General features: G+C 48.5%; 1 protein-coding gene and 1 long non-coding RNA gene across 2 annotated transcripts in view; one reads left to right on the top strand and one right to left on the bottom strand.

Moving 5' to 3' along the window:
• Positions 1-25,467, top strand: part of ENAH (ENAH actin regulator) — a 138,143-nt gene extending 112,676 nt beyond the window's left edge. Inside the window, 15 exon segments of the mRNA XM_032591857.1 lie at positions 3,391-3,473; positions 3,476-3,742; positions 5,532-5,566; positions 5,568-5,598; positions 5,601-5,647; positions 7,595-7,783; positions 7,785-7,910; positions 8,823-8,968; positions 9,128-9,185; positions 9,921-9,970; positions 12,107-12,123; positions 12,126-12,171; positions 18,012-18,090; positions 21,953-22,010; positions 22,546-25,467. Of these exon segments, the coding sequence (XP_032447748.1) occupies positions 3,391-3,473; positions 3,476-3,742; positions 5,532-5,566; positions 5,568-5,598; positions 5,601-5,647; positions 7,595-7,783; positions 7,785-7,910; positions 8,823-8,968; positions 9,128-9,185; positions 9,921-9,970; positions 12,107-12,123; positions 12,126-12,171; positions 18,012-18,090; positions 21,953-22,010; positions 22,546-22,583 (1,270 nt within the window). The 3' untranslated portion in view covers positions 22,584-25,467.
• Positions 16,476-22,551, bottom strand: LOC115504701. The gene is made up of 2 exons (XR_003965767.1): positions 19,562-22,551; positions 16,476-17,871 (listed from the first exon to the last, which is right to left on the bottom strand). It is a non-coding gene; the product is annotated as an uncharacterized LOC115504701 (long non-coding RNA).
• Positions 25,468-27,633: the final 2,166 nt, after the last annotated feature.

Raw genomic sequence — 27,633 nt, 5'->3', positions numbered from 1 at the left:
GAAGTGGCCATTAACTTGGAGGTAAAAACAAGCAAACAAACAATCAAAACCCAAAGAACTTGAATGAGAACTGCAGTGAGGGCGCCCGGCTGGCTCAGTCTGTGGAGCATGCGACTCTGATCTCAGGGTCATGAGTTCCAGCCCCACCGTGGGTGCAGAGATTACTTTAAATAAATAAATAAATAGATAGATAGATAGATAGATAGATAGATAGATAGATAGATAGAAATGCAGTGTAGTTTTAGGGATACTCTATGGTTTAGCCGTGAACAGTATTTACATTATTGTGTCAGTGACATAAACTCTGATTATGGATCTCATTATTCTGCTGGGACTGTGCTTAGGGACCCTGGGTATGGTGAGGGCCCCACAGGAGGCATCGGTAGGCAGTCTCTAAAGTGAAAACAGAAGGAACGTCCAAAAAGAGTTGGGCAGTAATGGTCTCTGGTGTTGGAGCAGGGCTGGAAAGGTCGGAGCAGTCGTCTTTTGGTTTTGTTAGTAAGCTTCGTGCACCCCACTTATTTGACGGGAGTAAAATGGAAGAGTGGCACGGAAGCGTGCAGGGGCCCAGTGACTTGGGTCTTTCGTCACAGATTTCTCCGTGAGCTTCCGTGCCCTGAGATACCTCCCCTCAGCTTCTGGACGCAGATGCGCTCGGTTAGAATACGTGGGCGTCTCTTCGCCTTTTGGACCAATAGGTTGTTTAGGACGATTCCATTATAGCGTATGCCCTTATTTTTGACACAGACCGTGTTTAAGTTTAATGGTACATCCCAGCCAAGTTTATTTATTAGAAGGTATTACAAAAGAACCGACTCCTGTCTACCCAGTTTATTATTGAAAACATCCTTGTGAGTACAACCGAATTTCTTGCCTTCACCCCTGTAGCGATATTGCTACCCTCCGTACTTTGGCAGTTAGCGTTGTCCAGCAGCATAACAAAGTCATACTGTGCCCTAAAACTCTGATTTATTATGTTCCAGCCAGAGTCTCCACCACTGCCTGTCCTGAGCACTGCCGTAGGTTTCTTCTGCTTCTCTCTTGCAATATTCTTTGTTAAAAAATATTTTTTTAGCATTATTTATTTTGAGAGACAGCGCGTGAGTCGGGGAGGGACAGAGAAAGAGGGGGGACACAGAGTCTGAAGCAGCTCCAGGTTCTGAGCTGTCAGCCGACTGAGCCCCCCAGGCACCCCGTCTCCTGCAATATTGTCAAGTCCGGTGACCTGTCCCAAGGGAGGCTTCGGGTTCTTCCGACAGAAGTGGGATTGTTCACTTGTCAAGTGGGCTCTTTCCTTTTTTATAGTCAGTTTAGGAAACGGGGAGAGATTTCTGGAAGAATCTTAGTGGTTTATTGCTAGTGCTGGGAGGAACAAAGATTAGCATACACCCTCTGTCAGTTAGTTCTGCCTCTAATTGGAACCCAGCCAGGCTATTAGCCAGTCCAAGGAAAGTCCTAATTTGAAATTTCCAAACAATTATTATTATAGCTCCATTTATTGAGTGTTCATATGCTTTCAGCACTTTTTAAAGAGCTTTCAAGGCATTACTTCATTTAATCTTACCCACGGTGCTATGAGATTATTATGTAGAGATGGGGCCGAGTATTTTTATTGGAGAAAGTTAACTTTTATGGGCAAGACTGTTGTTTGGGTCCAGGTGGGTACTTGGAGACCTTTGCTTGCTCTGTTACATGTATGTATGGAAGTTAAAAGCAAGCTATATGTTTCACAGCCACATACCATTGGGCCTCTGTAGGTTTTTTGTTTTTTTTTTTCCCAACGTTTATTTATTTTTGGGCCAGAGAGAGACAGAGCATGAACGGGGAGGGCAGAGAGAAGGGAGACACAGAATCGGAAACAGGCTCCAGGCTCCGAGCCATCAGCCCAGAGCCCGACGCGGGGCTCGAACTCCCGGACCGCGAGATCGTGACCTGGCTGAAGTCGGACGCTCAACCGACTGCGCCACCCAGGCGCCCCAAGAAGGGGATTTTTAATTTAATTGCATAAATACTGAGACATTCCATACATTCTTAGACAAGGAGGTTAAAAAGACATGAATGTTTTCCATCGATCTTCAAAGTTCAGAAAGTGTTACTAGGACTGAGAAGGATAGGTCTTGGCAGAAGGGGTAGATTTAACAAAGTGATTCTAAAACTTAGCCAGAGAAAGCGAAGTATCTGAGAATCCTCTAGAAAAAACTCAAAAGGATGAGGATAAGGATGGATGCACCCTACTAGATCATTTCTTTCAGACGTCCAGGCATACTGGGTGCCACTCTAGACAAACATCCACGACCAAATGTAGAATTTCAGAAACAGTCAACACACAGAAAGGCGGCATCTTCTGCCAGTGAGGTACAGTGATGTGGCTCACTACTGCGTGCCCAAACCCGAGATGAATTTCATATGAGCTAAGGATTTGTTGTAAAAACATGTAATTCCATAATCTTGTGGGAAGGGGCTAAGAAGGATGTCAGAGGCAGAACACATGAAGGAATCCCACCACTAGACTCTCTATGTAAAAGTTAAAAGCTGTATTACAACTTAACAAATCTAACGTATTACAGTTTTAAAATGACATAAAATCAAAGGCAGTTAAAAGGCCGTAATAAAAGTTCAAAATACATACGACCAACATCTGTGACGATGGGTTGTTAGCTTTAATAGAGAGAAGAGCTCTACAAATGAGGATGGAATGTTAACTGTCCGGGAGAAAAACCCATCAAAGGACACAGGCAGCTGTGTCCCAGTAGGCTGCAGGGGCCAGGAGGCCAGCTGTCACTGACTGACAGCACGTGCATTAGCAGCAGTGAAAGACCCCAGTGGTGAAAGGAAGTTCTCTCTATCCTTGGGCTGCTGGGGAAGCCCAGCCACTAATCCTGAACAGTTTGGAGCCATGTATCCAGAATCTTAAGATGTGTGTGTACCTTTTCTCCTAGCAAATCTGCCGGTAGCGATCCTTCAAGAGGCAGTAGGGAAAACGGCTTAAAAATAAACGGAGCAAACTTTGGCGGAGCTGTTGTCGTGGCTCGCCGGCCGTTGTATTTCTAAAATGATGACGTATTAACTTGTATCGTGAACATTCGAAAGAGTGACTTGGTCACTACGTGGTACGCTCAGTTACTTGGAAAATTCCTTTATTTGTGGCACTTCCCTCATGAACAGCGCACGCTAAAATGAGGCCGTCAGTGTCGTGTGCTACTAGTGACCCTGCTGAGTTACTCTCCTCTCCGTGAGGCTGGGAAGTGGTGCGGGCCGCCGTGGACGGCAGGCTCCGCTCGCTTCGCCTGTGCATCGGAAGGGAGGCGCACGCGGGCTCGTCGCGAGTAGGCTTCTAAGGACGGCGGCCGTCGCCGCGCCGCTCTGATGGCTTTGGTCTCGGAATTCCAGGCAGCTGCAAGAACAGCAGCGGCAGAAGGAGCTGGAGCGGGAGCGCGTGGAGCGCGAGCGCGTGGAGCGCGCGGAGCGGGAGCGCTGGAGCAGGAGCAGCTGGAGCGCGAGCGGCTGGAGCGGGAGCGCGAGCGGCAGGACCGGCTGGAGCGCGAGCGGCTGGAGCGGCTCGACCGCGAGAGGGAGCAGCGGGAGCAGCGGGAGCAGCGCGAGCGGGAGCAGCGCGAGCGGCAGGAGCAGCGGGAGCGCGAGCGCGAGCGCGAGCGGGAGCAGCGCGAGCGGCAGGAGCAGCTGGAGCGGCAGGAGCAGCTGGAGTGGGAGCGCGAGCGGGAGCGCCGGCTGTCGGCCGCCGGTAAGAAAGCGCGCGCCGTGCTCCGTGCGGGTGCATGTGCGGCGGGGGGCGTGGGGGGCGTGGGGGGCGGGCAGCAAGTGGGACACGGAGAAGCAGGCCGCACTTGTTGCTCTGCCGCCTCCTTCCCCCTCGCGGTGTTACTGCACTTAGCGCCGGGGGCTTGAGAAAGTCGGAAACGTGCCGCCCCGGCTTTCCAAGTCTTCTCACTCCCTGTAAATTGGCTGTAAAGTGCAAGTGTGTTTTTGTGGGAAGTGTTTACTTTGGATGAACTTAGAACACAGCCCCCCCCCCCCCCGAGGTTGCTTAAATTGGTCCTGACTCCTGTCCTGTTCAAGAACTTTGTTTGATTGTGCTCTAAAGTGCTTGAAGGAGGAATTCAGAATAGGTAGGCGAAAAGTACCCTCTCTAAAACTGACTGGCTTCCATGTATCTAGTACTGCAAAAAATTAGTGAAAATTTCTAAATCGGATGGAATTTATCGAAAGATGTAAGCGTTAAAAAGCACAGTTTGAGACGTTCACTAAAATTGGCATTTACTGTCATAGGATCTCAGAATTATTTCCTATTCCATATGGCCTGTATCCAAGGTCTCAGTGTGGGTTGATGGGTTGTCGTTTGAGCTAATTTACTTGTTCTTAACTGCCTCGTTATTTTCTGGGGTTGTAGCCGACCAAAGAAACAAAACTTATCCACAAATAAGCACGAACAGGGGGCCCTTAGCCCTTTGTAAAACTTTTTGCCAGTTTCCGCTATTTGTTCGTAAAACAACAAGCAGACTTACTCTTCTGTTTGTGGTCCTACTCACGTAACTTGAATGTCCTTTTAGTGGACTGAATAATGAGACTTGAGATAGAATCTTCTTCTTGCCAAGATAGCTAAGTAAGCAATGTCGTGTGTCAGTACGCTCGCCGACGGAAAGCGAGCCCGTGTCCCTCCTCCCCTGGGTCTCAGGAGTCATGGACGAGTGAGCGCGTTCTCGGGACTAACCGTGGTCTGCGTGTGTGCACTGTGTCCGAGTGCTGGTTTTGTGCTTCACTAGCTCACTCCTTTTTCTCTCTCCTTTTTTATCCCGTCTCTGCTGCCGCTCCCCACCTTCCCGCAGCTCCGCCCATCCGACAGCTCCCCGTATAGCGCGCCGCTGCCCGAGTATGCCGGCTGCCAGGCCTCCTGCGTGCACCTCCTCCATCCTATGCTAAAGTCATCGCAGCTCCAGGGTCAGACGCCAGTCCTGACTATGCTGTGGTGACCGCTTTGCCACCGTACTTGCACGCCCCCCACACCACCTCTTCGGCACTCGCGACAGACGTTTTGCAGCATCTTTAGGCTCAGCCTTCCACCCCGCGTTGCTTCCCCCATTACGCTACGGTTCCTCGTCCTCTGAACAAAAACTCTCGGCCTTCTTCTCCCGTGAACACACCCTCTGCTCAGCCTCCAGCCGCGAAGCCCTGTGCCTGGTCTACTTGCACTGTGTCGCCCCTCCCTCCATCTCCTCCGGTCATGATTAGCAGCCCCCCCGGCAAGCGACCGTCCGAGGCCTGTCCTCCCTGGCTGTGTTTCTTCTCCTGTGCCCCCACTGCCTCCGTCACCAACAGCACCCAACGGGCCGCTTGACTCTGTCACGTGTCCGGTGTCTCCGCCGCCTACCTCAGGGCCAGCAGCGCCGCCGCCGCCGCCGCCTTCCCTCGCACCGCGCTCACACTGTGGATCTCAAGCCTCTCCTCCTCCAAGCACCCCCCATTGCCTCAACTCCCGCCTCCAAGCCTAGTGTTCTCCTCTTCTCCCTCTGCAGCTGCCCCTGCGCCTGCCCCTGCGGAGACTCCTCTAAAACTCTGTGCTGGGGGACTCCTCTGCTTCTGAGCAGGCTCGCATGCAGCCTCTCAGCCGGCCGAGACTCCAGCCCAACAGGTAAGGGCTTCCGTCGTTGCTGCTAACGACTCTTCCCTCGAAGGTGGCGCGCCAGCGGCCGTCACTGCCTGGAGGACGGGGAGGGTGTGTCTCCAGGCGGACGGCCTCCCGTCACCGTGCCACGCTGTCTGTAGTTTGAACAAGTGGCCGACAATGAGGTGGTCTTCTGCTGGATCGGTTTGCATTCGGAGGATCCATATGAGGAACTCCCACAGCGATTGGACTTTGGTGTCTCCCCAGGATCACGGGGGGGGGGGGGGGGGGGGTCCGGTATCTGGTGGCCCCCACGACACAGATCTTTTCAATTTCACTAGGAAGACGTTACTTACAACGTTTGTCTGCACAGTGAATATGTGATCTCCCTTGTGTCCCTTTAATTTGTGGGAAATTTGGAGGATAGACTTGGTGCCCAGCTGTAGTCATTAAGCGTATCATCCTAGAGTCTGCTCTGGCACAGTTCCGGTCGTGGGGCCCTGTCTCATTTGGGCTTCCCACATTGGACCGCGAGGGGTAGGTGCAACCCTGAATCCTGTGGGGCAGCCTGACTTTGCACAAGGGGTTGGAAGAATGGCAGGCTTGCTTTAATGCCCCAGTGGGATTCCGTGCTCCCGAGTGCCAGGCAGTGGTGGCTGAAGGGGTGGTTGGAAGGGAATACGCATCCTCTCTCCCGTTATCCCTCCCGCCCTCCCCTTGCCCAGCCGTGCTGTCATGGTCACGGGGGAGGGCGGATGTGACCTTCTGAGGGTGGATTATTTGTAAGTAGAGGAGGACCTGGTTCTGGAAGTAAAGACGATGCTTAGCAACTCTTTTTTCAAAAAGAGGATTAGACAGGAAGTAAAGGAAGGAATAGGACAGATTTGTATTTATAAAGAAACAGTGTTACAGTCTGGATTTAAATTAAACACCTCCTTCAAAAATCTTGGTTCTTAAATAATAAGACTTGTTACTGCTGTGTACATATTTTTCTCCTTGACTTACCAAGTTGGCTTAAACACTGAGCCAGAATTCTAGTATGTGCAGATGCGTAACATGTGACCACAGTGCTGGACAGAGAGGCACAGTGAGCCTGACCTGACAGCCACCCCCCCTCCCCCCGCCCTCGGGGCCCACTGCCCGGGAAGAGAGGCGTCCCCTGCTCTGTGCTCTTCTAGGAGCCATTGGTGTTCTCAGCTTGTGTGAACCGCTCAGTCAGTGCTCAGTTAGCAGCTGCAGAAAATCCCCACCCATTGTGCAAATAGCATTTTATTTGTCCTGAAACTCTCCAAGAGGGGAGTGCCTACTATGTCATTCTTTCTGATACGAAAGAAGTTCGTGTTCACTCTCTCTGTGGTTTTACTAGACGTGGAGACGTTCTCTCTTCCCCTGTCTTCTAGACTAAAAAAACCTCTCTACTTCCAATTTCCGGATCCTTTAATTACTTCTGGTTGTTTTGAGGTTGCGCTTTGTTCTAGTAGATTCCTTCATTTCGGTGATTCTGTGCACACTGGATTTAAGTGTGGGACATGCGTAAGATACTGGAATGGGGACCCATGCCCTCTCATGGTCTCAGTCGCACAGGCAGTGTCTCCACCACTGCAGACTTACCGTCTCAGCCTTTGGGGGTGCACTCAGACGACTTGGGGTCTGTTTCTTCAGGCCTTACTAACCGCCCTCACATACACTAGCTTGTTTTCGGGGACGCTGCCCCAGGCGCAGATTTGCGAGCACATTATTTTATTTACCAAATCCCGGGAACACCCCAAAAATCCAAAGTAAGAAGTCCTCTATTTTGGCTTTACAATTTTAGTATCTTTTCACATCCCGCTCCAGACGTTAACATTGTGCTAAGCGGAGCTCACGAACCCGTAGTGAGAGTTGGAGGCGGTGGCGTCCTGCACCGCTTCCCAAAGAGGGTAATCCGAGCGCGGCGCCCCGTTGACCGGCTGTTCTAACGTCTCTCTCCTGCAGGCGGTGTCTTTGGACCACCCCCGCACCTCCGCCCCACCACCGCCGCTCCCACCCGGCCCCGCCCCGGCCGCCGCAGCGCCGCCCCCCCACCCGGGGCCGCCGCCCCCCCCTGCCGCTTCCCCGCTGCGTGGCCGCCGCCCCCACCGCCCCCGCCCCCCCCTTCCCAACCAGGTCCCCCCCCCTCCTCCGTCCCCCTCCCGCGCCCCCACGCACCCACGCATCTTGATTTTTTGCGGGATCAGTGTCTGAAGACAATCGCCCGTTGACGGACTTGCCGCTGCGATTGGCCGGAGCAAAACTGAGGAAAGTGTCCCGGGTAAATGCGTTTCCGAGTGTCCCCTTTTCTGTGTGTGTGTCCTGTCCTTTCTCAGCGACTCAAGTACCGAGTTTACCGTATTCTACTTTCATGAACTTCATTGACTGAAAAATTTGAGATAATTTATACTTCAGAACAGTTGAGAGAGTGCAGTTTCTGTGAACCCATCGCCCAGACTCACCGCTTACAGTATCTGCTTTGATTTTTCCGTGTGTTTGTGTTTCCTTCTGGGCGAACACAATACTCTCCCTTTTGTCAGACACACCACTCTACAGTGTCCGTAAATCCTGCTTTGTAGGGACAGGGACATGCACCTGTGTGTCCACTGTAGAATGATCAGAGTCAGGAAGCTGGATCGATGGGCTGTTAACAATCTACAGACCTACTCAGATTGCATCTGGGGTCAGTGATGTCTTTTCCGTCACTTTTCTAGCCCAAGATCCTGGAGTCCATCTCGTCGTGATGTCACGAGTATGCTGTAATCTGTGTCAGCCCCTCAGTGTTTCTTACACGACGTTGACGTTGCTGACGTCTGCAAAGCACTGATTTGTGGCTCATCCTTCAGTTTGGTTTCCCTGATAGGTTTCCTCATTGTATTATGCATTCTGGGGCAGGTTACCCTTTTTTTTTTTCCCCCTCCCAAAGTGTATGTCCTTGTCAGTGTATCGAACAGGGAGACATGTCTTATCCCGTTATTTTCTATCCCGTTTTAAATCCCATTACTGTTGACGTTAACTTTGATGAAACCTCCACCGATTTATGTAAATCCACGCCATTCACGTCCATAGGTTCTTAAAAAGATTTACAAATAATACTTAGATGTTTGTATTGAAATTAAGTCTTCCTTCTGTTTTGAATGTAACGCTCAGGTCGTCTAATGTAGGGGCTCACCGTGTGTCTATTCTCATTAAGGTGGAGGATGCCTCTTTCCCGAGTGGAGGGAGCACCATCGGCGCGAACCCGCCTTGTCCAAATCAGACACGGGTCCGCGGGAACGGACCCCTCCCGTTAGGGGGCAGCGGGCTGATGGAGGAGATGAGCGCCCTGCTGGCCAGGAGGTAAGCGAGGAGTTACGTGAATGTGGTCACGATTGAGAGGGTCGTGTTCGTTTCATTCAGCCGTAATTGAGCCGGGCACAGTTCTTCCCCTCTGGAGAAGTAGTTGTTCTGCTAAGAGTTAGATGAATTTTTTAACAATCTGACTTACCCTCTTTCTAGGAGAAGAATTGCTGAAAAGGGATCAACGATAGACACCGAACAGAAAGAGGACAAACACGTGAGTTCATGAAGAGTCTGCCTGGCTGGGGCACGAGAGCCAGCGGAGCTCCTTCGGGAGACGGTGTCGGAGATTAGTTGGAATCTGTCACTGCTTCTTTCGGTCCTTCACGTACAACAGATGGCTTGTTTGGAGCCTCACGTATAAATGTTTACTAGCATTCTTCGTAAGATGGGTTGAGTTTTGTGGGGAAAGGACTGAATTCTAACCTGTAGAGTAAGTGCTGTACCTTAGGTGAGAGAATGACCTTTCACTTGAGCTTTAAAATCTCTTAGGGTCTCAGTTACCTGCTGTTGAAAACGAAGGGATTAGACTGAATCCTGGTTTTGAACTGTTTGCCCCATGGTTCTGGGCTGTGCCCCCTCCTCCCTCCCCATGTCAGCCGGGCTTTATCTGCCTGGTGCCCCGGTGTCTGAGCAGTACAGGTGTTCTCCCCCGCCGCCCCCCCGAGTTTGGTATTCCGTGCCATCACCCCCGACCCGTCTGTGACATCTGGCTCTGTCTCGGTGGCTGGTGCCGCTCAGGGAGGGGTGCTCGAGGACAGGACCCGGGGGGAGGGGAGTTGGGGCAGAGGAGGACAGTCTGTGCTGGAACGGAAGGGGCAGGAGGCTGACAAAAGACACGGCGGGCAGCGCACCAGAAGGACTGGAGGCGGAGGAGAGTGCGGCACTGAGTCCTGTGCCCCGGGTTATTCTAGCAGATGTGTGTGGTTAATACGAGTTTCTGTATGTTTAGGAAGATTCCGAGCCCGTCACTTCTAAGGCCTCGTCGACAAGTACAACCCGGTAAGTTTAGGAGATCTATTTCAACCTTTGAGAACCTTCTCAAAATACTAACGCCCCTCAATTAAAAATTCCCCTTTACCCACGTTTGGACCAAGTACCTGCTTGGCCACGAAAATGTTAAAAGTGTTTCGTTCACGCTCAGAAGCAATGACTTGTTTTTCCTCTGCCTCTGTGAGATTGGGAGATCCGTTAAAACCTGAAGATTTTTTCTGGTGATTCTTTCTTTGAAAATCATAATTTTAACACATTCCGTGTGTACTACTGTTAATGATTTGACATTATTTGCTAAAGCAAGGAAATATACATAGATGAGAGGGAAGTATCTTTACTCATTGATTCTTAAAGGTAAAGATTAAGTGAGGGGCGCCTGGATGGCTCAGCTGGTTAAGCAGCCGACCTCGGCTCGGGTCACGATCTCACTGTTCGTGGGCTCAAGCCCCGCGTCGGACTCTGTGCTGACAGCTCAGAGCCTGGAACCTGCTTCTGGTTCTGTGTCTCCCTCTCTCTCTACCCCTCCTCTGCTCATGCTCCGTTTCTCTCTTTCTGTCTCTTTCTCTCTCAAAAATGAACCTTAAAAAACATTATTGGAAAAAAAAGATTAAGTGAGCCTGCAGTTATCAGTACCTAGCATCCATCTCAAAACGTTCTCAACTAGAGAGCGTTTCATTTTAACCATGCATTTGGGTGGTACTGATAAGGAAGTAAAGCTTCTAATTTGTAAGGTAAAAGGAAAACCTCGTTAAAGTCTTTGAAAAGTGGTTGTTGAATTCAGTGCAGTTTCTGACGTGGAGAAAATCTTGGGTGGAGAGTATTTCATGCAGAATACAAATAAACCACCTGTCACTGCGGGCACTGCACGAGCGCGGTGCCCGTGCCTAGGATGTGAGGCTCTCATGTTTTACGTGTCATTTCCTTGTGTTGACCAAAAGACAAAGAGCTGGACTGTCCTCTTCAGCTTTTTATCTAATTTGGAATAAAGCAACATGAATAAATTTGATGATTTCAATGAATTACTATCTTGAATGACCCATAAGTAATCACTGCAGAGAAATGTCCATGTCAATTCCTACTCGTTTTGATTTGGAGACTACCAGCGACCTCTAGAATTGCACTATTTAGAAATCCTAAAAAAATTTCCATTTTTGTGATTGTAACCCATTCTCCAAAAAACCCAACAATAGTCTCATATTCTCATTATTGGATGGTGACTGTTCGGTAGTTTCGATAGCTATCTTGGAGTTAAGACTGTGACTTTGTGAATTGTTTTTCCTCTAAATAGGACTCAGATCACTTTGACATTGCCTTCCTTAAAAATCCTCTGTTTTGTGAACCACTTACTGTAATAACTTTATCTTTCTTCCATAAGCCAAAATTTATATGTATGTTGTTACCAAGAGCACAGATTCTTCAGAGCTCCACTGTAAGTTAGGGTCCCAGAGCTGTTCACAAGGTGAAAGAGCTGTGAATCCTCCCACCCCCAATGAGAAGGGGTGGCCGACTGTATTTTTATACAAACGTGTTCATAGTTCATTTGCATGTTCCCTGAGGCGTATCTATAGACCGCCAAGCCAAGAACTCCTCATCGGATAGGGAGCCCTGCTCGTTAGACTTTAGCCCCTGGCGTGCAGACATACAGTGTTTTACATTTCACAGTCTGCAGTTTTCCTAGGGGGGCTGGTCACACTTGCTTATTCTTTCTTCCTGTTTTAAGGTCTGAGGTTGTACAAATTAGAATCCTTATAGATTTTACTTTTTAAAAAAATTTTTTTAATGTTTGCTTTTGAGAGCAAGAGAGAGACAGAGCACAAGCAAGGGGTGGGGGGGCAGAGAGAGAGGGAGACACAGGATCCGAAGCCAGGCTCCAGGCTCGGAGCTGTCAGCCCAGAGCCCACGTGAGGCTTGAACTCACGGACCATGAGATCATGACCTGAGCTGAAGTCAGACACTCAGCGACTGAGCCCCCCAGGCGCCCAGATCCTTACAGATTTTAATTAAAGCTCAGAATTGGAAATGAAAATTTTTGTTTATCTGTATTACTGCCTAAACATGTATAGGGGCGTCTAGGATTTTGTTATTTGTTTCACAGTACGCTGGGAGCACATAAGGTATTTAATAACTTATGTTCCATATTTTAAGAACCAGCAAGAAACCTTGGAAAGAGCGAATACAGTGAATGGCAGCAAGTCACCTGTCATCTCCAGGTACCTGTGTTCTCTAAGGTTCACATTTACACGTGGTTAGCGGCTACATTTCCGTTGTAGGAAAAATCAAATGGTGGATTTGAGTGTGCAAAGAGGCAAATAAAACCTGTAATCCTACTGCTCTTGGAAACCACTGAGCACGTTCTATTCTTCCTAGTGATTGTCTGGACCCCACCGTATGCTTATTGTTAGCCAGTTGTCTGAAATTTTGAGATCGCTTTGGTCCTCCCGATGTGTTTATTTGAAGAATTCAAAACTACAGAAAAGTCGAGAGAAGAGCAAACACCCGTATGCCATCGTCCAGACTCCCCAGTTCCTAGTTTTGCCACATTGGCTTTGAGCTCCTATTTACACATCCACGCTTGTTTCCCTGGAGTTCTGGAAAGCAGTTTGCAAATTTGCTTCATCCTTCATCCTTCATCCTTCTGCATTTTCCCTGAGGAGCAGCTGTCCTCCTGCGGAACCCTAGTACCGTTCTCGCTTGCAAGAAAGTTACATTGAACCATGATGTGATGTGACATAGTCCACATTTCCCCATTAGTCTCAGTGACATCCTTCGTTTTGTAATGTAATTTTTGAAAGAAACTTTTATGTTTTAAACTGAAAAGCAGCCGGAGGAGAAATTTCATTTAGTGTTTAAGAAAGAGCAAAATAAAACCTGAAGTTCTGAATTTGTGAAGTAAAAAGATCGATTTCTGTCTCAGTTTGAAACTTTTTAATTATAGTCCAACTTAGAAAAAGTGCCCAGAAGACAAGACTGGTTAACCTTGTTTATCCCGGGCCACGAGGCGTGGTCTTAGCGAACAGCATTTCTTAGCTGGGCGTGTTTTGTTGTCATACAAATTGTATCACCGTCTTGAACATAGATGAGACTTTCCCTTGATTTCTGAGACAGTTTAAAGGACTTCTGTTTTTGGTTTTTGTTTTTTGGGTTTTTTTTTTTTCCAGAAAAAAGTATGTGTCTCGCACCAAACAGTTTTTTGCCTTTTCTTTCTGGCCTTATTTGCCTTATTTTTGCCTCTTAAAAAAGCAGACTTGACTCTAATGATAGAAACCTAAAAAGGGAAAAATACGAGGATAGACACCCCCTCCCCCCCCGCCCCCGCCCCCGACACAGATCTGTCCCATATCAGCCTGATGGTAAATTTGGGTGTGTTTCTCTGGGCTCTCTGTGCCGGCAGAGACGGGGCAGTGGCACAATTACGTGAGTTCCGCAAAGAAACGGAGCCTTTTTCAATGTATAGAATCTTCTGGTTTCTCTTGACCTGAAAGATGAGTGTATCTGACTTTCGGAAAAAATGCAGGAATTGCTTTTGTGGCCGTGTTTTCAGTAGAGTAGAAAGATTGGTGTTTATCAGATACCTGACTGATAGGGCCTTCCAGCTCGTCCCTGGGAGTTTGCATGGCTTTTCTTCACGAGCGCGTCTTGAAGCTCAGTTTATCCAGTGCGTCCCAGAGACCAGAACGGTGGTGTCCTGTGTGTCTGTTGAAGGTTGAAGTGCGGCGGGCTAGAATTCCTTCTCTCCGCGTCTAGTCCTCGTCCCCACCTTAGTGACAAGGGCTCCCTGCTGCGCTTGCCTGAAGCTAATCCCAAGTCCACGCCAGAAGGGGTATCTCCGGAGGGACCTGGGAGAGGTTCTCCAAACACAGGAGGTTCCTCGACGTGTTTGGGTTCATTTAAAAAATACTCTTTGAGGGGCGCCTGGGGGACTCAGTCGGTTAAGCGTCCGACTTCAGCTTAGGTCATGATCTCACAGTTTGTGAGTTCGAGCCCCCAGTCAGACTCTCTGCCCTTCCCCAGCTCGTTCTCTCTCTCCCAAAAATAAATAAACATTAAAACAAGTTTAAAAAGAATTCTTTGAAAGAGTTTTCAGATTTCTAAAGGAAGTTAAGGAGTGTTCTGAAAATCACGTTAAGAAAAGGAGTTTTCTGTTGAGTCACCAAACACTGGATCCTGTTACTCAGGAGTGTGTCATAATCGTGTTCTGCTCTGGTGGATGGCTTGCTTCTCCTTTCCTGAAATGGAAATTGTGAAACTGTCTGTTGTTTCCTGACCATTCATACACCTTTTGATGGATTGGATCCAGCCAGTGATTCCTGCCTTAAAATGTCACCACAAGCAGTTTTAAGCCCTAAGAGGGTTTAGAAGTATGTCTGAGAGACTCAGAACTGTATTGCTTTTCTGCCCTTTCCTCCCCTGTTCCTTCTGAGAGCCAGTGTATTGGCCACTTCACGTTTTTATTTAGGTGCACCTCACCCTTGCAGGGCAGTGAAAGTACCCCTTTCTGTCATGAATATCCCTGTCGAAGTTACGTCAGTGGTAAGGCGGGTTAATACCTTACAACACACGCCAGATGCTGCACTGTGCTGTAGTCCGCTGAGTGAAGACCTCGGACAGTAGAGTGAAAGCAAGAGTGTTCGAATGCTTCAGACTGTGGCTGGAATGTACCGTTGGAACCTTTGTGAGTTCTTCCTGTGGTTTTCAGTAAGAGCTCACAGATCTTACATTCAAGGGAGGAGAAGAGTTGTTTACGTGCTCTTTCAGAAGAGTTGATTTGTGTATACTTAAGCGGCGGTGGTTTTTTATTGGGTCTTGGTACTTGCGATACTCGGCGGGGCGCTTTTACTGTGTCTGCGTGTGTGCTGTCTGTCTGTACAGAGGGTCAGCGCGCGTCTGTCCCCCTTCTGTCCTCAGTCATCGTCAAGTAGAGGGAGTGACCTCACGTGACCGTAGATAGAGTTTGTGTCCAGATACCGTCCTTCTGGACTGGAAAAAAAATGAGTGTTTTAAGGGTAATGGACTCCTTTAATTGTTTTTTGCTGTGACTGCAAACCTATAAAAACGGTAACCTCGTGAGAATTACTTTTTAAAAGTTTCTGTTGTATTTCCCTTTAAATGGTTTTTCCCCTTCATAGACGGGATTCTCCAAGGAAAAATCAGATTGTTTTTGACAACAGGTCCTATGATTCATTACACAGGTATCACCCTGATGTGACTTTGTGATTGAGACTTTTAACTGACACGTTCAGGGCAGGGCTGAGCTTTTTCTACCTGGACTGGTAATCACCACGAGGGGGATACTTGGGAAGGTCAGACCTTTCACACTTAGCTTTATTTAGAGTTTTTTAAAAACTCTAAGAGATTATAATTAGAAAAGTTAATGGTATTCACCCCCCTACCATCACTCTGTAGTTGGCTGGGGATAAACAGCAGCGGGGCACACGTCCGCAGGGCCATGATAGGGGTCTCGGTCCCTGTGTTTTCTCCAGGCTCTTGGTAGCTTGTGCATTTTCTTCGAAAGGCTGTTCTCCGTAGAAGTTCTTACTGTTTGTCAGTGGAGCACGGGACTTCATTACAGCCGCATTGTGAAAAATTTACTCTTTGAGGAACATCTCTGTCTCCTACGTACTTGAGTGTCTTTAACAATCTGACATCTAACATCCCAGCGGATTGTTCTCTAGGATAATCCTGTTATAACCATTTTTTTTTCATTACTAAAGTTAAGAGAAGAACCGCGCATTTCGTATTTTTTAATTAAAAAGTTGACAATTTTTAAAATCCTCAAGTGCTTACACAATATTAGAATTAATTTGGCAGGATAGGGACTTAAATATTATAGTGCTTATTTATAGGCAGGTATCCAGAGGTAACACAAAAACCTCTGGGAAAGCTCGTTTTGTTATCAATTTTCAGTGAAAATCCATGGGTTAGAAACAACCGAGCTCTGCCCATGTTATTATATGCACCTGTTTTTAAAAATTCACATCAAGTCTACTGGGAACGTGACTTAAATAGTTATACAGAGGGGTGTCCCTGGCAGTGATTTAGAAGTTCTGCAATCAGATTGTATTCGGCCAAATTGATACTAGCTAAAATTATTTTCATGCTGTTGATGCTGAAAAGATTTAAAGTTTGTCAGCCAGTTAAACCTGCATAAAATGTTTATATCACAAGTGTGAAATCGTTTTTCCTGCTTTTTTTATTTGAGGTGGTTTAATCGTCGTAACCAAAAGACCTAGAAAATTTGCTAGTACGTAAGAGAGAAAAATAGCATTTAATGAGATTTTCTGTTGTTATTCTTCTCCATTATCTTGCTGCTTTCCCACGTAGAGCCCCCCCCCCCCCCATAGAAGGTTGATAAACCTTTGTTTTAAAAAAGTGGTGATTACTTCTTTCCTTCAGTATGAAAAGTTCCCCCCTTTAGTTAATTATCATGGTGATGGGGCTGGGGGTGGTGATGGTGATGGTGATGGTGATGGTGGTGGTGGTGGGTTGCATGTTAGCATGAATGAAAATTTCTTAATTGCATGTTTCCTCAATCGTTTATTGTATAATGCTTGTGTTATTTAATAATACGGATATAGTCATAACATACCGCCCAGTTAATTAGCAGGCTGTAGGCACTCATATGAACGTCAGGGGATATTCATTATAGAACTTAGGAGGAAAGAATTTGCTGGTTGCACCACCTCAATGTAAAGAGTAGAAGAAAAGCAGAGGAATTAGCAGTGTAACTCGACGAGCAGGAGCAGACGGCGTGGGGAAGGAAACGCACACAGTGTGTCTGTCGACATTAAGGGTTCTCGCTAGTTCGGGCTCTGCAGGGACCCCTGCCTTCCCTGCCGCGGATCTGCACGTCCTCGTGACTAGGGGATTCAACAGTCCCCCTCAGGCGAAGCGTAAAGGGGTCCGTCCCCTCCCAGGGGAAAGGAGCTGTGTCCTGTAATCTTCTCCCCGCCCAGCTCAGTGCTTACTGAGGGGAGTTCTCTGAAAGGTATCACTTCCCTTGTTCCTAAGGGCAGAGCGGCGGCTGCCTAATGATACCAAATCGGTCGACTTGCTCCCTCCCAGCCTTTTAAGCAGTCGTATTTTGATATGAAAGGCAAAGTAACTCAATAGTTCATCTTCACAGCCCAGCGTCTATGGGTTTAGAGGACGATAAGCCTTGTAAGAGGCTTCGCAAAGTGACGGGTACCGAGTCCTGGTGGCAGATTTGTGACGTTGGTCCTCCGCGAACTTGATGATATGTGACTTGACTACTAGTCTGCATCTGCATCGATGTGTGGCCCTCAGAGCGTGGCCACTTTACCAGGCTAACCACCTGGGTGAACGCCCGTAAAACTCCAGGTTTTCCCCCGGGCTTCCCTCTGGTTGCCAGAGTTGGAGAGGAGACAGGACTGGTTTATTTGATACTGAAACTGTTGTTTAAAATACTCGATTTCTAAGACTGACTTCTTCACGTAGAAGTTTTAGTAGAGCCTCGCGTTCCAAAAGCGTAGTCCTAGTTGGCAGTCCGCTTCTGTGTGGCATTTCCTTTTAAAACGAACGAACGAACAAACAAAATAAGTTTGTGGAAGTAGTTAGCTGGAAACACGCTGTTCGGATGACATCTCCGTAAAAACTTCATCAGGAAAGTTTTTTTCGGCCCAAAACCAGGCGCGGGATTTGCAAACCGATTCACATTAGGGGTCAGTTCGCCAGACGTTTAGTGGGCACCGCACGGTTTCAGAAGAACGAGACTGTGTCGCACGCGGCCTCGCTCCAGCCCCTGCCCGTAGCACGCCGCTCCTCCGCTCCTGCCGGAAGAAGCGCCGCGGTCCCATCGCGTTGCCTGTCTCTTTACTGAGACCATTACGGCTGGAAACGCTGAGCCCCGTGAGAAATACTTCTGCTTTATCATGTTCCAGTCGGTCCTGCAACTTGACAATTAACTTGTTAACACACTGTGTTTAGGAAAGGGACTTAAATCTGGTGTTGGGTTGGTAAATTTGCAGTTTTTTGTGAACTTCTCAAACATCCTAAGTGTCGTTTACCTGTCCTGGAAATTCTGTTTGTACAGACCAAAATCTGCACCTTCGTCGCAGCCCAGTGCCAACGGCGTCCAGACAGAGGGGCTAGACTACGACAGGCTGAAGCAGGTAGGCACGCTCATTGGCAGCTGCCTCTGTGCACTGGTTTCTTCTAGAACTGTCCTCGTGTGCATGTGTTCGACAGAGCGTGAACGCACTTGAAAAGAGTGTAGAGTTAAGGGGCGCCTGGGTGGCTCAGTCGTTGATAGTCTGACTCTTGATCTCGGTTCAGGCCGTGATCTCACGGTTCGTGAGTTCAGTCCTGTGTCTGGCTCCACGCTGACCACACTGAGCCTGTTTGGGATTCATTCTCCCTCTCCCTCTCTCTCCCTCTCTCTCCCTCTCTCTCCCCTCCCCTCCCTCCCTCTCCCTCCCTCCGTCTCTCTCTCTGTCCCTCTCCCTCCCTCCCTCTGTCTCTCTCTCTCGCTCCCACCCTCCCTCCCTCCGTGTCTCTCTCTCTGTCCCTCCCTCCCTCCCTCCCTCCCTCCCTCCGTGTCTCTCTCCCTCTCCCTCCCTCTCCCTCCCTCCCTCCGTGTCTCTCTCTCTCTCTCTCTCCCCCTCCCTCCCTCCCTCTCCTCTCTCTCTGTCCCTCCCCCTCCCTCTCCCCGTCCCTCACTCTCCCTCCCTCCATCTCTCTCTCTCTCTCTCTCTCTGTCCCTCTCTCTCCCTCCCTCTCCCTCCCTCCCTCCCTCTGTCTGTCTCTCTCTCTCTCTCCCCCCCTCCCTCCGTCTCTCTCTCTGTCCCTCTCTCTCCCTTCCTCTGTCTCTCTCTCTCTCTCCCCCTCCCTCCTCTCCCTCCCCCTCCCTCCCTCTCTCTCTCCCTCCCTCTCTCTCCCTCCCTCCCTCCCTCCCTCCCTCCCTCCGTGTCTCTCTCCCTCCCTCCCTCTCCCTCCCTCCCTCCGTGTCTCTCTCTCTCCTTCCCTCCCTCTCCTTCCCTCCGTCTCTCTCTGTCCCTCTCCCTCCCTCCCTCCGTGTTCTCTCTCTCCCCTCCTTCCGTCTCTCTCTCTCTCTGTCCTCTCTCTCCCTCCCTCTCCCTCCCTCCCTCTGTCTCTCTCTCTCTCCCTCTCTCTCTCTCTCCCTCTCTCTCCCTCTCCCTCTCTCTCTCTCCCTCTCCCTCTCTCTCCCTCTCCCTGTCTCTCCCTCTCCCTGTCTCTCCCTCCCTTCCACCCTCCCCTCCCTCCGTGTCTCTCTCCCTCCCTCTCTCTCTCCCTTTCTCAAGTAAAGAAAAGTTAAAAAGAAGAATGTAGAGTTTAGATATTTTTATACAAATGAAATAGCATTAGTAGTGTATTATTGTTTTCAAACCTTAATTTTTTTGGTTCAGGGCATTAATGTAAAGTTCCAGCAGTGGCGCAATATAAACTTTAAACGTGAGTGCGTGGCGTATAATTGCGAAGGGAAATAGGCTTGCACTTGTCACCGGACACTGGCAAAAATGGACCCAACAGACCTGGCCTTGTCCAGAATGGGAGGGAGACGGGCACTCTCCGGTACCTCTGTTTTCTAGAAAGCAGTTTGGGAAAACAAGATAAATATCTTACCTTTGAACCCAGAAATTTCACTCCCAGGAATTTATGCTAAGAAAATACTGTAGAAGTATACAGATGGACAGTGTGGGGGAACACCCAGCGGCCACGAAGGGGTCACAGTTGAGAGCATTTAATACTGGATCGCGAGCCCTCACCCGTGCTGGCAAAACAGTGACCAACCTGTGCCAACAGTTATCCCACCTTTATGAGAAAGAAAAAGATGTCCGTATCTTGGATACGTCGTACACAGACGTACGTTGTACCCGAATGTGCGTCGTACACGGACGCGCGCCGTACGCGGACGCGCGTCGTACGTGGATGCATGTCGTACATGGACACACATTGTACGAGGATGTGCTCAGAAGCAGGAAAAGAGAAGGAGTGACGGGTGAGGAGATGGTGGACTTTCCAAGATTTTATTCCTAGAGGAGGTGGAATACGTTTTTAAAAAATTGGTAGTGTTAAAAAGACTCGAAGGGGAAGGCCAGCCGGAGCACCTGAGCCCAGAGGAGCCGCAGCGAGAGCGTCCCCTTGGCCTTCCCATCCCGCACACCCGGTGGCCTCTGACAGCGGTGACCACACCAGGCCCCGTGGTGGCCTCGTACCGACCCCCTGGCGGACGCGCAGGCCGGGCACCGGCCGGGCTCACGGTGCGGCACCGTCTAGGGGTCCTCGTGGAGGCCCGTCCAACAGCGTGTGTACTCCAACTGTGTGCTTCGGAGGTTCTGAGAAGTCACGCCGCTCAGCCCCGCGGCCCCGTCCGTAGTTCGAGTCGCGATCAGAACCCGGACCTTTCCTCAAAGCCTGTTGTCCCCATGGCGTCGCTCCTTTTTTTAAATGCTAGCAGGTGTTCGTGGCTCAAAAAGGGACGGATGATGTTGCAGTGGTAGGAGTTCGGAATTAAAGTCAAATACGAATTAAGGAGAGAAATACGGATAATGTTTCGGATAAACCTAATTTTTATAAACCGCAAAGCTGTTTGAAAAGTTAAATCGAGTTGGGTAGTTTGGAAAGGAAGCTTGAGGTCACTGATGATCAAGCCCCTATTTTCCCGTGTATCTAACGTGACTTGCTTTTCTTGAAAACGCTTTAGAGTAGAGCACTTGCACGCGCTCGAGAACGTGGTACGCTCTTGGCTGTCTGTAGGGGAGGAGAAGAGGGGAAAGGTTTGATTCCTATTAATTGGAATAAGGACGCAGTGAGGCTGTTCCGATAACTGCTGTGCTTGTTCCTTATTGTAAAGCGGGGGAGTTACTGACAGTTCAACCTTATTTTAAACCTGAAAAGCCTTTCAGGAAAATGAACCTTAAACAGAGCAGCTGAATCCGAACCTGGGGCGCGCAGCGTTAAGGAAGGTCGCACGCTGGGAGCTGGTCCACCCTGAGGGTAGCTGTTACTTTCCGGATCGCGTCGCCTTGTCAGAAACCCTTCTCGCTGCCACGTGACCCCGTTCTTGGTCATGTCTTAAGGGGGTGGGGGTGTCTGTTATTCCAAAATCAGCTTGGAAATCGAGATTTTGCGAACGGTTTGAGGATGGAATGCTTTTCCTGGAGGAAGGAGCGTCCGGGTCGACACTGTTACGTCGTAGCGTGACAGGGGTCACGTGAACGCCGGAGAATCCCTGGCAGCCGTGTGAAGTCAGTGAAGTGGCGAAATTCATTTTGATACATCTTATTTAACCTAATAGAACTAAATAATATTTCCATATGTAATCAGTGTTTAAAAATTACCGAAGAGCTATTACACGTCATTACACATTATGTCTTCACGCCGAATCTTTGAACTCTGGTGCGTTTTACACGGGCGATGCGTCTCAGCCCAGCCTGGCCACGTCTCCGGTGCTCGGCGGCTGCGTGCGGCTGGTACCTGCCATTTCGGACCTGCGGGTCCAGCAGGGCCCCCTCCAGCCTCGTGTCCACCCGGTAGGGCGGCCCTGAGGGCCCGCCAGGGGAGTCCCAGAGTCCTCGAAACACAGTTGGCAGCCGTGGCGGGGTCCCCGGGGAATCCTGTGCTTCAGACCGGATCACCGCTCGGCCGGGATCTGCTCGTCTGGTGTAGTTTTCCTGTTCCTTGAAATTTCGTTCTGCACCAACTCTCATACTGCTCCCAGAAGCTGAGGTTCAAAGCAGAGCTGTTGTCTTTTCTAGAAATCATCTGAATCCTGCCTTTCTCTGGACAGCAGAATTATTTTTAGTTTTAGAAAGCATTCTGGTGTCTCATGTTTCGCTAGGCTGGAATCAGAGAAGACTGTTAAAACATGATTTGCCGAGGCTACCCTAAGACATAAGCGGTCTGGCAGCAAAACCGTACATCAGACTTCATATATTCTCAGAATTTTATGCAAGCGAGAGTATCTGGAGGAGTAATTTTTTTCTGCATTCCTGTTTTTCTCTAATATTTTAGGACATTTTAGATGAAATGAGAAAAGAATTAACAAAGCTAAAAGAAGAGCTCATCGATGGTGAGTATGTCGGCAGATTTGCTGCCCCTGTACCGTTTGACGATACCTGTCTTTAAAGATCTGCACACAAAGAAATAACCAGTTTATTGCTTGGGGGCATAAACCAATTACTTTCGCATAGTATCCTGCCCTTCGCGTGGCTCAGGGTGCGGGAAGAGCCCGCTCCTTACAGCGGAAGCTGTAAAAACCCAGGTAAAGAAGTCCTGACATCTCAGGTGTGGAGTCCAGGGGAGCTGGCCTGTCCCTGCCTGTCCTCCAGTCCCACCCGCTGCCCTCTTGTTCTGAGCCCGCGGCATCCACTCTTCTGTGTTGTAAGCAAGAGGGAGAGAGCAAGTGAATGAGTGTGTGTGTGTGTGTGTGTGTGTGTACACACATAAGAATTAGTACCATCTTTGTATTAAGAAAACAAAGGTCTGTGCAAGGTCAGTCCATCTTTTTTTGCTGGGCGCTTGAACACAGTCGCTGAGGGTTCTTAGGAATGAATCTTTCCCTCCACATCAAATTTACTCGCAATGCGTTTCCTTCTCGTACCCAGCGATCAGGCAAGAACTGAGCAAGTCCAATTCTGCGTAGAGAAGCAAGCCCAGGAGAAACAGGACCGTAGCTGGAGGAAGAAAAAAGACCCCTGCAAACAACAGCTGTTAACAACAAGCCCCTACGTTTTGTGAGCCGCGAGAAGAAAGTGGATACAGATGGTCGGGAGGAGGAGAGCCGGCGCACTTGTGAGCCTTCAGATGCTGTTGCTCTGGCGATCAGCGATTTCCCTCCAGTTTGCTGCTTTCTTCTGACCTTTTCAACAGGATGGAAGGGTCGGATAAGAGTTCCCATTTAACGGTTATGCAGAAAATCCTAAGCCCATCAGGCAGAATCGCCGTGCATTGAAATATTTTCATGTCAAGACAAAATCGCACGTTTTCCACAACCCATTGCTAAAATAAAGAGGAGAAAGGCTTAAGAAGTTTGTTTTCAGAGAGTGCTGATGAAGAATTTAGCAAGTTACGCTATTGTATTGTAAATGTTTCTCTCAGGTTTGTCTTCCTATCACGTGTGATGTTCCGTAATTGAGGTCAGCCCTGTGGAGGTTAAGATCCTAAAACGTGGAACAAATGGAATTGTACGTGCTTTCAAAGGGCGATATTTATAAGAAAGTGTCCTAAAAATGATTTGTCTGGCTTGAGGAATTTTAGAATGATAGGAAGTCTCTCGAGTTAGCCTTCATGCAATTTTGTAGATTACAACATAAAATTCATCCAGAATTTAAAGATTTAGATGCCTTCCTAAATTGTTAAAATGCTTTACCAAATCTATGACTCCTACATAACACACACCAGTGGTCAAATGTAAAACAATATATTGTAGATTTACTGTAGGTTTTCAACCTTTTTTAGATTTATGCATGTGGACATTTTTATAATGTAATTACAACCACCACAAAATTAGCTTTTTTAATTGCAAACAGTAATGCATGTCACACTAATATGTAGTGGCCTTTTCAAGGCCTGGTCCCAGGGAAAACATTTTGTAGAGTGTAGGGGGTGGGAGGAAGGGAAGGAATAAGTTTTCATTTAAAGTTAACTTCTGCATTGTCTTTTTTTCTCAATTACCTGCATGAATAATAATGAGGAATATTTTGTGACTTTAATTGGTAAATATGTTAGCAGAACCAAGTACTTAATCTTTTACATCATGTCTTCAGCTGTTCGTATTTTAGCTTCAGTAATTTCAATGGTCTGAAACATTCTGAGCTTCACATGAATCACATCATACTGTGGGACTCGAAAACTCGATCCCTGAATCTGGCAGTTACTATGACCTAGGTGCCCTGCAGTCGGACAGGTGTTCAGGTGCATGTTCTGACCAGGAAAGCTGCTCTTGAATTGTGTTGTGTGGAAACATAAGATGTGGCAGCGTCAGCAGCGACTGAGGTCACAGGCGTCAGTCACGCGGCAGCGGGGACCGGCGAGGGGCTCTGAGTAGTTCTCCGGTGACAGAGTGAGACTTGGGGTAGGAGGACGGGATTAGATCCTCTGCTGACCCCGACTCGGGTGTGTGTGCGTGCGTTCGTAATCCACACCCTTCTCCTGGAAACTCACGAAGATTAAAATAGGGGAGACATTCTGTATGTTGCAATGATAGATTTTTTTTTTTTTTTTTTGAAAATTTAGGAAATCAGAAACTCTCCAGGCTCTCTGTCTTGATGTATGCTTCAGTTACGTGCCATACTTGCTTTGAAATCTTTGATTATCTGAAGTTTCACTAAAGTTTTGAAGAAGTAATCCATTTTCATCTGCTTTCTAGATTTCGTAATCTCATTTGGGAAGACGGAGCTTGTCGATAGTATAGTTTTCTAAAGGCTGCGGATTTGCCATTACCCTTCCAAACGGTGTGAACGAGGGAGGTTTTTCCTACTTACGGTAGTTCCCGTTTGTGTAGAAACTGCGGTTTGACATTAATCTGTGATGGGTGAGCTGTCCTCACTCAGGTCTGCGGTTGTGTTTTCTGTCCCTCTTCATGGTCAGGCAGTAGTAAAGGCATTCAAGATGCGGCAGGCTTCTGAAGTACTGTTTTCTAGAAGAACTAGGAGGCATTTTCATTTTTATTACTGTACTTTCGGTTATGCAGACACTTCGATGGTATAAACGCTTATGTCCCCTATAAATCTGGTGAGAAATCACGTGATTTTGTTGGTTGTTGGTCTCTAGTAGGATAGGATGCTGGGTGCACGTGGTCCAAAGTGAGATAAAAGACTGCAGTAAAACGCTAGATCTCAAAAAGGAACCGGTTTACGCGCTAACTGTCTCGTGCCTTTTGGTCTAACATTAGCAGGATATCTGTGTAAAATGACAGAAAACCAGTGTTGAATCACGCCATTTTCCATCATTTTGCATTATCCCGGATTGCTAAATGTGTTCTTTACAAGACGTTTGATGAAATCACTGTACACATCCGCTGTCCTACGTGACAGTTTTGTCATCGTTAGAGATTTCAGTAACTCACGCGGGAAGTTCTCAGAGCGATGTTCCTCGGAACCCCGTCAGACGACGGTTTTTGTGCTCTAGTCCACGGGCTGTCTGAAGCTGAGTGCAGTTCAGGGGTCCTTTCTAGTTACAGGAAGGCACTTCTTTCCTCAACACTGTGATCTGACCCGTGACCAATCCGTCCTGCGCGCTGTGTCAACGGCCGACGGTCCATCGCAAACCAACTGAATGTACACACCTCCCGCCGGTGCCGAGGTCTCTCCGGAACGGCTGTCCCGGTCGCGGTTCGTCCACACTTTGCCAGCGTCAAGTGTCCGTCGGAACCGAGGACGAAACACTAACGAATGTTGGATTCTCGTGCTTTAGGTGTGCTTCCTCTTTAGCCTTTTCGGTTCTCTGCCATTTTTACCGTACTGTTTCATTTAAATTTCCTACACGCTAACTTCGTTTGTGTGATTGAAATAAACTTGCAGTATATACATGTTGCTTGTGTGTGACGCTCAGATAATACTGTGAAATAGGCTGTCGGCTCTGAAGTAAGTTCTGCTGCATGTGGAAAGCCCGTGCAAAACGCCCAGGACTTCACCCACGTAAAGTTTACACGGCACGTCACCGTTCCCTCCAGAGTCCCTAAGTCGAACACACTGAGTAACGTAGACACAGATGTGGTCGTGTGTACTTTTTGTTCAGAATGGCTGTTGTGTGTCCCCTCTCCTCTCAGCCCTGTTGGCGTCTCCCAGTCAAGAGTGACGAGAGTTTGATTTCACTCCGCTTTGTTCTGCGGCCTAGACGCTCACGCACGCTGTCCGGCCTCCCCGTGTGGTTTGCAGGGAGCAGGGCCTGAGCAAGCCCTGAATTCTAGACACCGTGAAGTCTGGTCTGCGGTGTGTCCATTTACTCAGTGTGCCAGCTTCTCGAAACCTTCGTTAAGCAGCGGCACTTTTTACCTGACTTCATGAAACACTGATTTTTGAGTGCCATTTTACAGTCTGAATGTGTTCATCAGAGGTACGGGCTATCCTTGGCTTTCTTGTTTTGCCAGACCCGGGTTTTCCCTCCGTCAGCGTCCACCGTCCCCAGACGGTCCGCTGGTGTCCCTCTCCCTGTCCTGTCTCAGACTTTCGCTTCCCTTCATGTATCAATCACAAATCCCGCTCAAAAGTACATCAAGTAACGTGACAACCAGTTAAATTTGCACAGCCACACGCGTGTGTCCGAGGACCTGTGTCTCCTTCCGGTGCCATCGTGAAGTGCTCTACGGAGCACTGTTGACAAATGCCGCAGAGTCGCTGTCATTCTGTCAGTGGCCACCTTGTAATCCTGTCACCTCTGTCACTGGCAGCATGAAAATGGCATTGCATGAAGTGAGCCGTGTGAAAGAACTCTCTAGAGGCTCCTTTATGTCGGCGCTCTGTAGTCGTGTTTCCTGAAGGCAGACCTGTTCCTGTGGTGCCATTTTTGTTTTGACTACATGAATTTGTCCCTGTACGTCTCCTCAGAACTTAAGGGATGAGAAAGGGATCGCGAGAGTAACACCGAAAGTCCAGATGTTCAGTACTTCTGACTTGTCACTGAACAGTCACTCAGTATTTGTACTTAGATACTTTTGAGTTAGAACTTGAAGTGTGTGTCCAAGGACCCGTGGATCTGAGTGAACAGGACCGTTGTAGGTACATAAAAAGATGTGGTGGGGGACATTTACTTAAAAAATTTTTTTTTAATGTTTATTTATCTTTTAGAGAGAGTGTGAGCAGGGGAGGGGCAGAGAGAGGGGGAGACACAGAACCGAAGGAGGCTCCGGGCTCCGAGCTGTCGGCACAGAGCCCGACACGGGGCTCGAACCCACGAGCTGTGAGATCATGACCTGACCTGGGTCAAAGTTGGATGCTTAGCCAACTGAGCCCCCCCAGGCGTCCCAGAACATTCACTGTTCAGAGTAGCTTTCTCCTGGGTCTGAATACAGTAAACGAAGACGCTAGAGCGGATGGCCCTTCAGGAAAGGGCATTTGCGTGAGCCGAGCCCTGCTGGAGGTCCGTGGGCTGTGTGGGTCCCCTTGTGTCATTTCTAGATAATGGTTGAAGATCAAGAGATTTTTATATCTTAAAGATACTAGAAGAACAAAACATTCAAAATAAAAAAAAAAAAAAAAAAAAACGCCCAAGATTGATTAGAAAAGAAAGTGCTAAAACAGTGAGTTTCGGGTGGTCAGGATATCGAGCACTGACACAAACCAGCATCCGCGGTGCAGACCCCGCGGGCGGCTGGGGTCTCCCGGTGAGGGCACACGTGTGAACACTGCTCACGTACAGACTGGGTACGTGTAGCTGTCTTTCTAAGTAGTTTGTCTTTGTAAAGGACTTTTCCTTCCAACGATTATAGATGTCTGTTGCCCAGAAACTCCCTAACCCGGAGCCTCAAATACGCCAGCGCACCTGCCGCTAGACGTGACCTGGCCTCCACGGTGTTCTGAGTACGACTTTCTGTTCGAATCAAAACCATTAGGAACGCTCGCATGTTTCATTAGAAAACCAAGTCTGTATTTATGCCCCGAATGAAAAAATCCGTATGCGGGTGACAACCTCCGAGTTCATCGTGTCTAACTTTAACTCTTTCCCCCTCCCTTCCAAGAGTGATTTCTTCCGCA

Source organism: Lynx canadensis, chromosome F1, assembly GCF_007474595.2.
Source record: "Lynx canadensis isolate LIC74 chromosome F1, mLynCan4.pri.v2, whole genome shotgun sequence".
NCBI lineage: Eukaryota > Metazoa > Chordata > Mammalia > Carnivora > Felidae > Lynx > Lynx canadensis.
This window is presented reverse-complemented; position numbering and strand designations above follow the sequence as displayed.